This window comes from Microcaecilia unicolor, chromosome 3, assembly GCF_901765095.1.
Source record: "Microcaecilia unicolor chromosome 3, aMicUni1.1, whole genome shotgun sequence".
Lineage (NCBI taxonomy): Eukaryota > Metazoa > Chordata > Amphibia > Gymnophiona > Siphonopidae > Microcaecilia > Microcaecilia unicolor.
Window position 1 is genome coordinate 122,625,165 of NC_044033.1, and position 16,133 is coordinate 122,641,297.

Here is a 16,133-nt window from a genome sequence, read left to right on the forward strand (position 1 = left end):
AAATAATCTAGGAATTATCTAATTGGTGATGAAGATTAGACACCATTGACTAGTCAATGGCTCCCTCCCATTTTGTGCCTGTGAGAAATACTCATAATAAATTGGCACTAAAACGTTTGATTTGTGTTCTATTGAATTCTCAACTAGGTCAAGTATAATGGCTGTTTGGCTTGTAACTTTAGCCTAATCTACAATACTACTAGATAATTGTCATTTGGCATTTATACAGATGAGCTAGCATAGAGCAATCTGTTGATTCTGCAAAGTTAAGTTTAGCAGTCTCTGATTAGGAACGGACTTCCAGTCATAATGCAACAGTGGCACCTAGTGGCTGTATTTAGGATTATAATTACAGGGTTCTGGAGGAGCTGGCTTAGGTCTATTGTGTGATTGGGCTAGGTGAGTTAGGAGGGGATACAAAATTGGAGGGTTTCCGAGTAGGAGGAAGAAGCTACCAGCTCCCTTCTGAAAATCAACATTATGGAAAATATATATTTTGACAACTCTATATATATATAATACATAATTTATTGTTTTATTTTGCAGAGTAATCTAAATGTGGATGCTTTACCCTCTGACACCAGCTTAACATTGAGCTCAGAAGACAGAAGAGAATTTTCTGATCACCAGGCTGCACACAGACCATTTCCTAAACCACAGCTTCAACAGAATGGGCACACATTACAAAGAGATGGGCCTGGATCTTTCCTTTTGGATCTTCCAAACTTTCCTGATCTCTCTAAAGCAGATATTAATGGTCAAAATCCAAACATCCAGGTAACTTCTGCTTTTTCGCAATATAAGTCCCAGCAACGTGCATCCATTAGTAGATTCTGTGCTAAATAATTCCAAGTACAAACTGGTTTAGTGACCTCTTTTTTTTTTTTTTTTTTTTAAAGAGTGAGCATTTCTGTTTTTGAGGAGTTTTTTTTGTAAGAGTTGAAGTGATAAAGTTCTTAGTGTGAATGATGGATATCTAAGAATATTCTTCTAGAAAAAAGTTGTAAATGCAAAGCCACTGCAAGCCATCTAACATAAAGGTTTTAAATTGTCAGTAGTCACTTTGATTGGGCAACTGTTTGGTCCATACTAAATGAAACTATGGTACTATCTACAGCATAGTCCCAAAGCTAGTAAAAAAAATTTTAAAAATTATTTATTCACTTGACCACAGAAAATTCAGAATTCTCCATGTCTTAATTTTGAACCACACCATCCATTGATCACTAGATGCAAACGATCACCCACTGTAACGTCGGAAACACTCTCCCCCATTTGTAAACATCAGGTCCTGTATGACCGCATCTCGTGTGGGTTCCATTACCAACTGCTGGAACAGCTCTCCCTATAGAGAATTCACGATCTCTTTACTTCTAGATGAGCTCACAACAGAGATGTCCCAATCTACATCTGGCATGTTGAAATCACCTATTAATATTACTTCTCCTTTCCTGCACAGGTGGCAAATTCTGTGTAAATTCTGAGTTGCGTAGAATTTTCCCAGGAATTCCCTGTCACCAAACTGGAAATGAATTACGAGCCTTCTCATAAGGACTTTAAAACCTTTTTGTTAAACTACTAATGTTAGTTTTGTTTTTTGGGGGGGGGTGAAGGGAGAGGAGAGAAATTTTATCTGAACAAATCCGTGAGAACCTGATAAATGCTCAAGCAAATAAAACACTTGGTACCTTTACAGAAATGGGAAAAATGGGCAGTATCTGGAGAGCATTGTATGCCAATGCCCGTAGTATAGGGAACAAAATTCTGGAACTAGAGGCTGTGATGAAAGAAACTGACTTGGAGTTAGTGGCAGTCAGAGAGACATGGTTTTAAGGAGAAGCATGCCTGGGATATCGGCATACCAGGTTTTTCAGGAAAGACGGTAGGGAAAAAGTGCAGAGGAATTGCATTATATGTTAAAGATAATATTAAAGTGACAGAATTGCTGGACTTAAAGGGTAAGGAAAAGGCACTATGGGTTAATCTGGAAAGAGCAAATGGACAATGTATCTACATTGGTGTGATGTACAGGTCTCCTTCACAGGCAGAAGTGGACTGAGGCTTAATTGAAGACATTCACAAGATTGCAGTGAAAGGAGAAATAATAGTGGACTTCAATATGCTGAATGTAGATTGGGACATCCCTGTTGCAAGCTCCTCTAGAAGTAAAGAAATCTTGGATTCTCTACATGGAGAGCGGTTCCAGCAGTTGGTAGTGGAACCCACTTGAGATGGGGCCTTTCTGGACCTGATGTTAACAAATGGGAAGAGTGTTTCTGATATTACAGTGGGTGGTTATTTGGCATCTAGTGATCACCGGATGGTGTGGTTCAAAATTAAGATGTGTGATGAGAGGGTTTATTCAAAGTTGAAAGTTTTAGACTTTAAAAAAACTAATTTTGTCAAGATGGGGGAATACCTAAAGATACTGTTAGCTGGAACAGCATGGAGAAGTAGAAAAACAGTAGGCAAAACTGAAAGAACCTATTGTAGGGGCAACAAACATTTCTGTTAGGAAAGTAAACAAAAGTAAGAGGAAAAGAAGGCCGCTTTGGTTCTCAAAAGTAGTAGCTGAAAAAGTAAGGGAAAAGAAGTAGCTTTCATAAATTACAAGGCATCACAGAAAAAAGACGACAGGCTACAACACCTAGAAAAGCTAAGAGCAGCTGGTAAAGTAGTCAAGCAAGCAAAGATGCAAATAGAAGAAGAATTAGCCAATAAGGTAAAATTTGAGGAGAAGACATTCTTTAGATATGTAAATGATAGAAGGAAGTGCAAAAGTGGCATTGTGAGGCTCAATGGTGAAGGGGAAAAATACATAGAAGCTGATGAGAATAAAGTGGAATTGCTCAACAAATATTTCTGTTCTGTGTTCATGGATGAAAGGCACAGAGTAGAACTGCAGAAGACAAATGCCAATAAAAAAGGATGTGTGGTAGACCTTGACTAAATTTCAGAAGGCTGGGTTCGTGAGGAGCTAGGTAAGCTAAAGGTAGACAAAGCGATGGAACCAGTTGGGATACATCCGAGGGTACTGAAGGAGCTTAGGGAAGTTCTGACGGCTCTGCTGGCTGACCTTTGTAAGGAGGAGATTTGTCTTACCTCAGTGGTAAGTAAACTAATGGAAACACTTCTAAAATGGAGGACAGAGAAGTCTCTGGAATCAAATGGTTATGGTTAAGAACATAAGAATAGCCATACTAGGTCAGACCAATGTTCCATCTAGCCAAGTATCCTGTTTCCAACAGTGGCTAATCCAGGTCACAAGTACCTAGCAGAAAACCTTATGGCTGTGTCTTTAATTAACAATAGCTTATCTACCGGAGAGGTCCCTGCTCCTTGGAAAAAGGCAATAGTTTGACTAATCTTAAAGAAATGTTCCCTGTTTTCCTCTGTCCGTACAATTACCTTCCAATTTTTTTACCCTAAGCTGGCAGAGAAGATAGTTTTCCGCCACTTGTGTCAGCATGTTGAGGATTGCTACACACAGTGCCCATGCCAGTCAGGCTTCAGAGTAGGCTATAGTACTGAACTCATCTCTCTCTTGAGCAATCTTCACGCTGCTTTTGACAGAGAGAGAGCCATTTTTGCCATTTCTCTTGATTTGTCAGCTGTGATCTGGTGAATCACTCGTTACTGGCAAGATTATATGATTGCGGACCTACAGGCACGGTCCTCCAATGGTTTGCTTTTTTTCATGCAGATCCGTAGGTTTTCCGTCTCCCTGTTTCAGTATTCTTCCTTCACTCTCAGCTTCCCCAGTGGAGTTCTACAGGGCTCAATCCTTGTCTCCCTGTTCAGTATTTTCTTCGGTACCCTCATTTCTTTAGTCCAAGATCATAGTGTTAGCATATATTACTATGCAGATGACATTTTGACTCTCTTCTCTAGTAGCCTAAAAAACTTGAACCTTACCCACCTATACCAATGTTTGATTGTGGGTTCATCTTGGCTGTGAAATTCTCTGCAACCTTCACTTGTTCCTTCTCTCTGTGGTTCACCAATCACTGTAGTGGATCATTTTAAGAATTTAAGGATTTATTCTGAACCAACATCATTCATTTGACCTTCATGCGGGGGTGCCCTGGTGAGATTTTGCTTTCTTGCCCTGTGCAAATTTCATTTGATTCACTTTTACTTAGATGTACTCTCTCAGCTGACCATACGTCATGTTCTTTTTTCCTCAAGATTAGATTACTGCAGTCTTTCATTCCAGTATCAATCGTTCATTGCTTAAACATTTCTGAACTATTTAGAATACTGCTATTCAGATTCTCTGTAAGGTTGGTTTATGGTTTACTAGTTTTAATATATACCACCTTGCGAAACAGCATCAAGGCAGTTTAGAAAAATAAATTAGAAATAGGAAAGGAACTACAGAAATTCTGATAGGAAAGATAAAAGTGAAGAGTAGACACACTGCTGAATCAGGGTGGCCAGTGTAACGCCGATTTTTTAAAAAGGTTCCCGAGGAGATCCGGGAAATTATAGACCGTTGAGTCTGACGTCGGTGTCAGGCTAAATGGTAGAGACTATTATAAAGAACAAAATTACAGAGCATATTCAAAAGCATGGATTAATGAGATAAAGTCAACATGGATTTAATGAAGGGAAATCTTGCCTCACTAATCTACATTTCTTTGACGGGGTGAACAAACATGTGGATAAAGGTGAGCCGGTTGATATTGTGTATCTGGATTTTCAGAAGGCATTTGATAAAATACCTCATGAAAGACTCCAGAGGAAATTGGAGAGTCATGGGATAGGAGGTAGTGTTCTTTTGTGGATTAAAAACTGGTTAAAAGATAGAAACAGAGAGTAGGGTTAAATGGTCAGCATTCTCAATGGAGAAAGATAGTTAGTGGGGTTCCCCAGGGGTCTGTGCTGAGACTGCTGCTTTTTATAAATGACCTAGAAATGGGAGTAACTAGTGAGGTAATTAAATTTGCTGATGACACAAAGTTATTCAAAGTCGTTAAATTGCGGAAGGATTGTGAAAAATTAGAAGAGGACCTTACGAGACTGGGAGACTGGGTGTCTAAATGGCAGTTGACGTTTAATGTGAGCAAGTGCAAAGTGATGCATGTGGGAAAGAGGAACCCGAAATATAGCTACGCATGCAAGGTTCCACATTAGGAGTCACTGACCATGAAAGGGATCTAGGTGTCGTTGTTGATTATACGTTGAAACCTTCTGCTCAGTGTGCTGCTGCAGCTAAGAAAGCAAATAGAATGTTAGGTGTTATTAGGAAAGGAATGGAAAACAAAAATGAGGACATTATAATGCCTTTGTATCGCTCCATGGTGCGACCGCACCTTGAATATTGTGTTCAATTCTGGTCGCCGCATCTCACAAAAGATATATTGGAATTAGAAAAGGTGCAGAGAAGGGCGACGAAAATGATAAAGGGGACGGGACGACTTCCCTAAGAGGAAAGGCTAAAGCGGCTAGGGCTCTTCAGCATGGAGAAATGGCGGCTGAAGGGAAATATGATAGAGGTCTATAAAATAATGAGTGGAGTTGAAAGAGTAGACATGGAGCATCTGTTTACACTTTCCAAAAATACTAGGTCTAGGGGGCATGAGATGAAGCTACAAAGTAGTAAATTTAAAATGAATAGTAGAAAGTTTTTCTTCACTCAACATGTAATTCAACTCTGGAATACATTGCCAGAGAATGTGATAAAGGCGGTTAGCTTAGCAGAGTTTAAAAAAAGGTTTGGACAGCTTCCTAAAGGAAAAGTCCATAGACCATTATTAAATTGCACTTGGGGAAAATCCACTATTGGGATAAGCAGTATAAAATGTTTTGTATTTTTTTGGGATCTTGCCAGGTATTTGTGACCTGGATTGGCCACTGTTGGAAACAGGATACTGGGCTTGATGGACCTTTGGTCTTTCCCAGTATGGCAATACTTATGTAGGGAGACAGGTAACTGAGGTGAGGTGGAATGTGGAATCAGAGACCAAATGCCATTGAAAACAGGTGCATTTTTAATCCATCCTTATATTTAGGAAAGGATAACTTGAGGCGGAGATGGTTTTGGTAATGAATGCTAAGGGAATGTTGCTAGGTAGGAAAAAGCAGACAACCGTGTGGCATCGAGATAAGCTGAAGACAGAGGAGGCAGGCAGAGATGGCGGTCTTCCAGAGAGTGGAGGATGCGAGCAGGTTTATAGGAGATGACCTGTGAAGAGATGTCCAATGAAATGTTGGTGTGGAAAATCTTTTGTGTCGAGGTAAGCACTTTGAATTGTATCCCTATAGTCAACCGATAGTCAGTGATCCTGTTTCCAGAGCAGTGAAACATGGTTGAAGGGGCTCATCTGACAGAAGATCCTGATTGCTAGGTTTTGTACCAACTGAAGTCTTCAAAGGATTGCGATACCCAAATCAGCATGGTTTTACTAGAGAAAAGTCTTGTTATACTAATCTAATTAACCTCTTTCATGTTTGGACAACCTGCAGGTTGGGGGGGAGGAGCCAAGATAGCAGCTGCAGCATAGCTCAGTCTAGACTGAGCTTTTCCACGATGGTGAAAAAAAAAGGGAAAAGTCGGGGGTTTTCCCTCAGAACCCTCTACTTTACCTTCTACTTCAGTTCATGGCCTGATCGGTTCTTTTGTTTCTTGGACTGGGCAGATGTCTTTGGAAGTTGGGGAGTCGCCAGCTGCTTTGATTCCGTTGCTGGGTGGATCAGCGTCGGACTTTGGCTCAGACATCTCTGGTACGCGCAACAAGTGGACTCTCCCACCGCAACCAGGATTGATGAGCCCTGGAGGCTATTCAGCAGAAAGCCGTCAAAGTTTTTTGGACTCTCCAGTTATTTGGTGGAAAGCCAAAGGGAAAGGTTGGAACTCAGAGCTGTTGATAAAAACTGACTTGCTGTTCTACAAGTCCCCATGACAATGTATTAGGCAAGATGTGCTTGTCTTTTCTTTTTGTTCAGTGTGTTATTTTCTGTATTACATTACAAGTGTATATCCTACAAAAATTGTAAAAATTGTACATTAAAAAAACCCCCTAAACAAACTGTTTTGATGGGGTGACCAGTTAGATTTAGGGGGAGTGCTAGATGTAGGGTACTTAGATTTCAGTAAAGCCTTTGACACAGTTCCGCATAGGCGACTAATAAATAAACTAAGCACTATCGGTCTGGACTGAAAAGTCACTAACTGGGTTAGAAACTGATTAAGTGGAAGTAGTCGGTGGTGGTAAATGGAGTTCACTTGAGGAAAAGGGTTTTACCAGTGGTGTACTGCAGGGATCAGTCCTTGGCCTGGCTCTTTTTAACATCTTTTTGGGTGATATTGCAGAAGGGCTGTTGTAAGACTTACCTCTTTGTAGAGGCAGACCAAATTTCGGATTTGGTTTTGATTATGGTACTACAACTGGCTCAAAATTCTTTTTCTGCCTGGTTTTGGTTTCAGCCAAAAGGCTACAGCCATGGTTTTGGTTCTGGCCAACACTGACCATGTGTTTTCAGTGGAAACTGAAAATTTGTGCTTTGTCCTGTTTATCTCCCTCCCTTTCCCTCCCCTCCAAATAGGAGTTGCCTCCCCCCCCCCCCCGCTCCCACCAGTAGATGCCCCTTTGGGCCTGTGTTAAAATCCCTGGTATTCTAGGGGTGTAGTTAGGATAAGAGTGACCCCAGTCACTCCTGCCCATGCTGACTCTGCTCTCAAAATGGCTGTCATGACATCTAGTGGCAATCTCGGAGACTGCAGCAAGCGGTTATGGCAGCCATTTTGAGAGTACAGCTGACATGGGCAAGAGCAGCTGGGGATTACTCCTGCCCTGACTATACCACTGTTCGTATATAATTTGATTGCAAGTAATGCAGTTATGATCTTGCATAGTAGTTTATGTGCTGCTGCTGCTACTACTACTATTCATCATTTTTACTAGACATATGGTAAATAGAGTGCTCCAAATAAATGCTTTTGACACAAATGTTTTTATCAGGAATTTAAATTCGTAAATTTTGGATAATAAGCTCCTTAGGAATTAGCCTGTCTTTGGAGGTGCCTTGTAGAAGCACTTTGGTTTTTGGTTTCAGTTTTCATTAGCTGATATCTATGTGCAGAGGTTATTTTGCTTGGGGGTAATTATATATATATATATATATATATATATATATATATATATATATATATATATATATAATTTTTTTTTCTTAATTATTTTTTTTTTCTTCCCCTGGCTTGGATACTATTTGAGTGAGTCTAAACAATTTCAAAGCTCTCTTGGGTTTGATGAAATTTAAGGCATGCAGAAGCTCGATTTTGTGAGTAATTTGCAGTGTTTTCAAGCACAAATACTGATCAGTGTATAGTGTTAGAGAAATGATATTACAAGATGAAATTATTTATATGTTTAGAAAATAATTTTAGAAATGTGTTGCTCTTGATTGTAATTTTTCAGAGCATTATAGTCCTCGCATTCAGTAATATCAATGTGCTTTTTTTTATTTTGGATTGTGCATCAGGCTGGTATAATGTCCTCAGTGTTTAGACCAATGTTTGGTGGCCTTTACTCTATTTTAGTAAGAATTGATATCATGCTTGTCCTTTAAATACAAAATGGGAAACATCTTAATGGTACTTTCTCTTGTTACTTGTACATGGTTTGGGTCTCCCTCCCTCCGTCCCTCCCTCCCAGTTCTAGGGTCTCCCTCCCAGTTCCAGGGCCCTCCATCCATCCGAATTTTAAAAGCCATCTTCTTACCTCGTCGGGGTTACGGCGGCAGCAGCACGCAGTGAAAAGCGTGCAGGCTCGGCGCTTCAGCCTTCCCTTCTCTGTCTCTCAGCTCTGGTCTCGTTCTTGCGGAAACAGGAAATGAGTGCAGGACCAGATCTGAGAGACAGAGAAGGGAAGGCTGAAGCGCCGAGCCTGCACGGTTTTCACTGCGTGCTGCTGCCACAGTAACCCCAACAAGGTAAGAAGATGGCTTTTAAAATTCGGAGGGACGGAGGGCGGGCCCTGGAACTCGGAGGGAGGGACGGGCCCTGGAACTCGGAGGGAGGGACTTTTAAAATTCTGGGCTGGAAGGGAACTTCCGGTGGGTGAAATATTGGGAGTGCTCGAGCACCCACAGAGTCGGCGCTTATGGTCGCCACTGGCTGAGAAAAGAGGAAAAAAACTACTCAAAAAGTTAAGAGGAAGGTCTCCTGAAAGAAGTGTGATTTAAGCTGTCCTGCTAAAGGTTTGGAGAAAGGGGCGAGGATTAGGGGGAATTATGGTCTGGAGTATATTGCTTGGCTTGGGGGAGTCTTTATTTATTTTTTGTTACATTTGTACCCCGCGCTTTCCCAGTCATGGCAGGCTCAATGCGGCTTACATGGGGCAATGGAGGGTTGAGTGACTTGCCCAGAGTCACAAGGAGCTGCCTGTGCCTGAAGTGGGAATCGAACTCAGTTCCTCAGTTCCCCAGGACCAAAGTCCACCACCCTAACCACTAGGCCACTCCTCCATGAGAAAATCAGTGGTGAAATTTGTTACTTATAACGTGAACGGTCTCAATTCCACCCGCAAAGCACAGTTTATTGTATCGTGAGCTGATTTGGTGGATGGGTGGAAGGAGATACACTGATTAGATAGAGAGTATACTTATTTTTTTCTGTGCATCAGAGCTACGCTATAATTAATTATATTTTTCTGGAAAGGGGTCTTTTTCCTTTGCTGACGTGGTCCGGCATTGAGCAATTTTGTGGTTGCATCATGCTCTGGTGTGGCTTAACTACCATCCTGGATTTGAGCGGAGTTTTAATGATAGTTTGTTAGATGACCCCAGGTGGAAGGCTGGCTGGAGTATTATTTGGTCCATAATGATATTGCAGAGGTGTCAGCTGAGGCCTTTTGGGAGGGGCTGAAGGTGACCATGTGGGATATTTAATTGGCTTGACTACACAAAGGAAGAGAGCTAGGTTGTTGGACGTGGCGGAGCTGTACCTACGGGTTGCTTTGTTAGCATATCTACATCAGGCGCATCCAGCAGATAGGGTGATCATGCATGAGTTAGGGGAAGCCAAGTAGCGGTTACGTTATTGGGATATGTAGGATCTTAAGTATCATCTACCGTTTGTCCAGCATCTGTATTTTGAATTTAACAATAAGGCTAGTCAGCTGTTAGCTCACCGTCTCAAGAAGCAGCGTACCGGGAATCGGGAAATGGAGGGGCGATCAGGGCTTGATTTGTGAAGTATTTTAGACTTGTATATACCCGACTGGGATCTCTCGGCCACTGCTTTGAATGCGTATTTGGCAAATATATTCATCTGAACCGCATTCAGGAACGGGAGATGGGTTTGCTGAAGCAGCCTATTATGGGTGTTGAGGTTAGGCATATGATTTGTTCTATGAAACCGAGTAAGGCTCCTGGCTTAGATGGGTTTACGGCAGAAGCGTAGCGAGGCCAGCTGACACCGGGGGCGGTTCGCTGCTGCGCCCCCCGGAGCATGAACGCACCCCCCCAAAGCATGCAAACCCCCCCCCCCAGAGCGCAGTCTTACCAAGGGGGGCGGGCGGGAGGACCGCTCCGCCCCGAGTGCAGTCGCTGGGAGCTGCTTCAGCTCCGTTGGTTCCCCTGCTCTCTCTGCCCTGGAACAGGAAGTAACCTGTTCCGGGGCACAGAGAGCAGTGAACAAGCGGAGATGACACCCCCCCAGCGGCATGCACCCGGGGCGGACTGCCCCACCGCCCCCCCCCTTCCTACACCGCTGGTTTACGATCATCTTTTATAAACGCTTCCAGCATTTGTTGATGGATCCCCTGGTGTGTCTTTTTAAATCCTTTGGGGAGTGTTCGCAGCTGCCTTATTTTATTCACTTAGTAGGAGTTACTTTGCTCCCTAAGGCAGGGAAGGACCTAACACAGTGCGGCTCGTACTGCCCGATTTCCTTCTTGCGGGTGGATACTAAGATTTTGACTCGGATCCTGGTGGATCGTTTGGCTCCACGGACCCGGGCCTTTTCACCCTTAGGTTGGGTTTATGAGTGGACGATAGACGGGTGACAACATTTGTAGGGTTCTCAACGTGATGGATATAGCGCGATGAACTGGCCAGGCTATGTTTCTGTTGTCTCTCTGGATGCAGAAAAAGCCTTTGACCGGGTTTCATGGGCTTTTTTGTTTCAAGTTTGGAGGCTGTGGGATTGGGAGCCTGGTTCTTGAGTTGGATCTGCATGGTGTATACTCAGTCTCTTTTTTGCGTGAAGATTAATGGGGGGTATTCGGAGCCCTTTAACTTCGGCGGGGTACCCGCCAAGGTTGCTCCCTCTCCCCTCTGCTTTTTGCGTTGGTCATTGAGCCTTTGGCAAAGAATATGCAATAGTGTTTAGATTCATGGAGTTTGGGTGAATTGGATACAATATAAGATTAATCTTTTCGCAGATGATCTTTTAACCTTGACAGACCCGGAGATTTCTTTGTGGGGGCTGACTGCTCAGTTGAAGTCTTATGGAGCTGTATCTGGCTTTCAGGTTAATATGGGGAAATCTGAGAGAGTCTTCCGGCTGATCTGGTGACTGGGCTTCAATCCCAGTTTCTGTTTCACTGGGCACGGTCCTCCCTACAGTATTTGGGCATCTACCTAGGTACCTATATGATTTGAGTTTAACAATAAGCCTTTGCTTACCCAGCTGGTCTAAGATCTTGATCAGTAGAGGCACCTTACTGTGACTTGGTTGGGCTGCATTGAGGTCTTGAAAATTATGATTTTACCTCGTCTGTTGTATTTGTTTGCGGCCTTACCGGTCCTTATCCCAGCTTGTGAGTTGGGTTATATGCAACATTTATTCCACGGGTTCCTTTGGGCAGGCCACCGACCTCGTGTCGCCTGACAATACCATGTGGTTAGGGAGTTTGGCAGTACCTATCCTCCACAGATATTACTATGCCTCCTGGTTGCATTCAATTTCTGGCTTGGCAAATGCAAGAAGTTAAACATTAGGTTGAGTTGAAGCAGGAAGGGGGGAGAATGATATTCTTTTAATGCATCTACCATGGCAGTCTCTGAGAAGTTACTTGAGGAGGGGAGAATCCTTTGGTGTGCAGATTCAGTTACTTGAGGGTCGACATTATTCCTGGTACATACCGCAGAGATCAAGCCTTGGTCAGGAGATGGGCAGAAATCAAGCCTTGGTCAGGAGATGGGAATAGCAGAGGTTGATGTGTATGGGCCAATTTTTTTATATGACTATGGGGGCGGTACAATACTTTGGAGACTTATAACAGTGATCTAGGCTTCTGCCTGGGGATGTGAAGGAGTGGCCTAGTGGTCCTGAGGAACTGAGTTCGATTCCCACTTCAGGCACGGGCAGCTCCTTGTGACTCCATTGCCCCAGGTACAAATAAGTACCTGTATACAATATGTAAGCCGCATTGAGCCTGCCATGAGTGGGAAAGCGCGGGGTACAAATGTAACAAAAATTTTAAAAAAATAAATTTAAAAAATGTGTTTCCCTACCTGCAGGTAAAGCACGATCTCCAGGGTCCTAGGGTTTTAGCTGATTTAGGTTTGGGTAAGGGTCAGTTTGAAAATCTATTGGGGCCTGTGGTGCAAAAGGGGGCTATTTCTCAAATCTATCAGTGTTTGACTCAGAAGGGTAACTTAGTACATGTCTCTGTGAGAGGCTGATTTGGGCAGAGTGCTTAGTGGGGAGGAGTGGGGCAGCATTTGTCAATGCACTCTCTCCTTGGCTATATCTTCTTTAATTGTGGGAAATGGGTATAAGGTGCTTCTTTGGTGGTACTTTACTCCTGTGAGATTGGCAAAAATGGGGACCAATATGTCAGACCTTTGTTGGATAGGTTGTGGAAGCTGCGAGACATACTCTTATATGTGGTGGGATTGTCCTCTTGTGCAGCCTTTCTGGTCTCAGATATTTTCTATGCTTTCTCAGATCTTGCTTTGAACCTGAAACTTACACTTTTGAATGTCTCCCTGCCACATCTGGATGGCAGTGCAGATATGATTTTGAGGCTGGGTATCACTGTGGCCCGGGTGGTGATTGCCACTACCTGGAAGTTGCCTCAGGTTCCCAGTCTTTCTGCAGTGGTGTATAAATTGGATCACTGGTATGCAATGTACCGCCTGAGATGCTTTCGGGTGCACTCTTCTGATAGATGCTGGACGCTTTATGACCAATGAAAATAACTTTGTGGACCTATAGTAGATGTACGTTGATATTCTCATACAAATTGTTGATAGTCTCATACAAATTGTTAGTGATTGCTGGGGAGAATTAGGGGGGGGGGGAATGTTAACGGGTAGCTATTTTTTTTTTCATGTGTCAGATGTGCTGAACAAACCACTGTGCATCTGTCTTGCCTGATGTTATTTTTTTTCTGCTGATTCATCTTAATAACGGTTTGTTAAAAAAAAAAAAAGATTTGAAATGTGTATCTTGCCAGAGCTGGTGTTAGACATGGCTGGGGCCTAGGGCAGAAATTTGGGAGGGAACCCCAATGCCCACTACCAGGCCATGCCTTCTTCAGCTTCCAGCAGGCTTAGGGCTCTCTCTGGCCAGAGGGCAATTGCCCTAATTGCACTCCCCTAACACCATCCCTGGTATGTGTCATCTTTATATTTTGTACAGTATAAGAGGAAATGCATCTCTCTCTCTTTCTTTGATGATGTACTATATGAAAGGTGTGGTAGCTTGGGATTGTGGTTTAATTTATGTTTATCGTTTTTGGTCAGTTACTCTGTATTTGGCATTTGTGTTCTGTGTGTGTGACCCGGATATTCTGTTAGCATGAATTTTCTATGTAGCATTCTGGAGTAATTTGCCTTGTTCAGTTTTCCCAACAGTGGAGGGGATGTTTGTGAGGGAGGAGGGGAGATGGGGGTTTTGTTGATTCTTGTTTTGTTCTTGTGATTTTAAAAATGACATTTGTACAGACTATTGTTTTATACTTTAATAAAATGTTTTAAATGTAAAATTATAAGTGTTCAAGGCTTGTGTGGATGGGATCAGACAAAGCTCATGGGGATGGAAACAAACTTTGTCCCTGTGTCATTCTCTAGAGTCAGCACAGAAAGTGCAGCTATAGCCAGTGTTCTGCATGTGTGGAACCCATATACTAATAATTAACCAGAAAAGCAATTTACTCTTTTATTGTTTCAGGCACATAAAGGAGCCCTTTTGTCTCCAAAGAAGAAATTGGTCTTGTAGCCTTGCACCAGGACAATGGACCTGTATTTCATACCTTGGGCTCAAATCCTGTGTGTCTCCCAGTTGAGTGCCACAAGGTTACTTTCTAAGGAGACCAAAAGGGCTGGGAATCTACCTGTTCTATGACAGACCTCAGGTAGTTCCCCATATGGACACACAGGGACATTCCAGGGACTACCGACAGATATTTCTCCGATTTTGTATTATGGATTCCTCAGTAACAGCTTCAGGTTCTAGCCTCTTGTGCTAAACATGGTCCCAGTTACCTATCAATCACAAGATATAAACACAGATATCTGGCTATTTAGGGCCAAGTCAGCACAGGGGTCTTTAGGTGTAGAACCCCTACACTGATGATTATCTTGAAAAACGCAATTTAATACCTCATTTCTGGAGCATAGGAATGGCCGATTGTTTCCTAATAACATAGTCTTTGTGTCCTTGGGTGTCAAGGCTTAAGACCTCACTCCATGTTCAGATCTCATGTTTCCATGTCTTCCCTGAAAGTGTTCTTTTCTGCAGGTCCTCAAATCCAGAACAGTGGATGTGCATTTTGCACCTTGAACTCAGACCCACTTGTGTGTCTCGCCCAATTGAGACTCCTTTCAGGGAGATCTTCATTAGAAAGGGGGAAAGGAGCTGGGACTTGATATACTGCCTTTCTGTGGTTACAGTCAAAGCATTTTGTATATTATATGTAGGTACTTATTTTGTACCTGGGGCAATGGAGGATTTAGTGATTTGCCTCCCACTCCATTAGTCCAGTGTCACAAAGCTACTTTCTCTAGGGAGGCTGAAAGGAGCCTGAGTAGGCGACGTTAGCAGGGAATAAATCAGAAGACTGTTTCATTGTTATTTGGTACTATATAGATGACCTTGATCAGCTGTGAGGGGAGTTGTGGGCTGGTGGAGAACCAACAGGTCCAAGTCTAGTCCGAAGACCAGAGCCAGTCAACAAGCATTCCAGCAGTCAGGGCCTCTGACTTGAGAGAAGACAGTCCAGGTGGCAGCAAACAAGAAAAGACAACACTTCACTGAGGGGAACAAGCTAAGGAAAACTAGTAGACCTCAGGTGCCCTGGTAAGTGCCTGATTTGATCCAAGATGGATTTCCCCTTGAAGGACCTGGCAGCAGCACACATACATCGAGTTATAGAAAATTCTAATAAACAATAACTGACTATTATCATTCAGAAGAATTTTCTGAACCAACTTATGGGACCGTGAAGTATAAAGACTGGAAGAAGCAGCTACGGCTTTACTTTAGGGGTAAGATGGGACATCTCTGAGTGGACCTCATATCAGCTTAGCAAAACTCCAAGACAAGCAACTTCCTTAGCTACAGAAAGAAACACAGGAGTCGGGGTAGATATCCTGGTAGAACCAGGATGAACATCCAGTCTTCTGTACGTTTTCCTCCTGGGAGCCTTCATATTCCCTGGATTGATATCTGAAGGGACCAATCAGAATTGGTACTTCACTTTTTTTCTCCATTGGTAGATGACTCTTTCTTGGAATATCTCTTCTATTCTCTTTTGGATCCTTGGCTGTTGAGAAAATAAAGCAACATAGCAAAGATACTTAGTGTCGGGTGGTACAGCCTTTGGGAGTGTGAAAAAAAGACCACACAGCAAGCATGTTGGAGTTTGAAGCATTTACAAGTTCAGTTTTTATGGATACAATATTTCCCTTGAGGGATCTATTTCTTCAGTTGTATTCCTCCACAAAAGATTGGTCTGAAGACAAATTCACAACTCACAGGGGACAAAGAATGGCTCTAGGCCAGAACTGCAGAAGCTGTTTCGCTACTCGTGATACTTTTTCTGTGGGGGTCAAGCAAGGGAGTCTACTATTTGGGTTATAAATTTAGTTCTGAGTGCTCCGTCTTCCCTTCCTCCCATACTTCACAGGGTAATGTCTCATTACATCTTGAAGTATACTTCCTAAGGGATCCAGTA

The 16,133-nt window shown here is 42.8% G+C and overlaps 1 protein-coding gene across 2 annotated transcripts in view; it reads left to right on the plus strand.

The window, feature by feature from the left end:
* Positions 1–16,133, plus strand: part of ISM1 (isthmin 1) — a 178,889-nt gene that overhangs the window by 91,171 nt on the left and 71,585 nt on the right. For both annotated transcript variants that reach the window (XM_030196339.1, XM_030196340.1), the window contains exon 2: positions 547–777. In XM_030196339.1, coding sequence (XP_030052199.1) covers positions 547–777 — 231 coding nt within the window. The remainder of the gene's footprint in view (positions 1–546; positions 778–16,133) is intronic.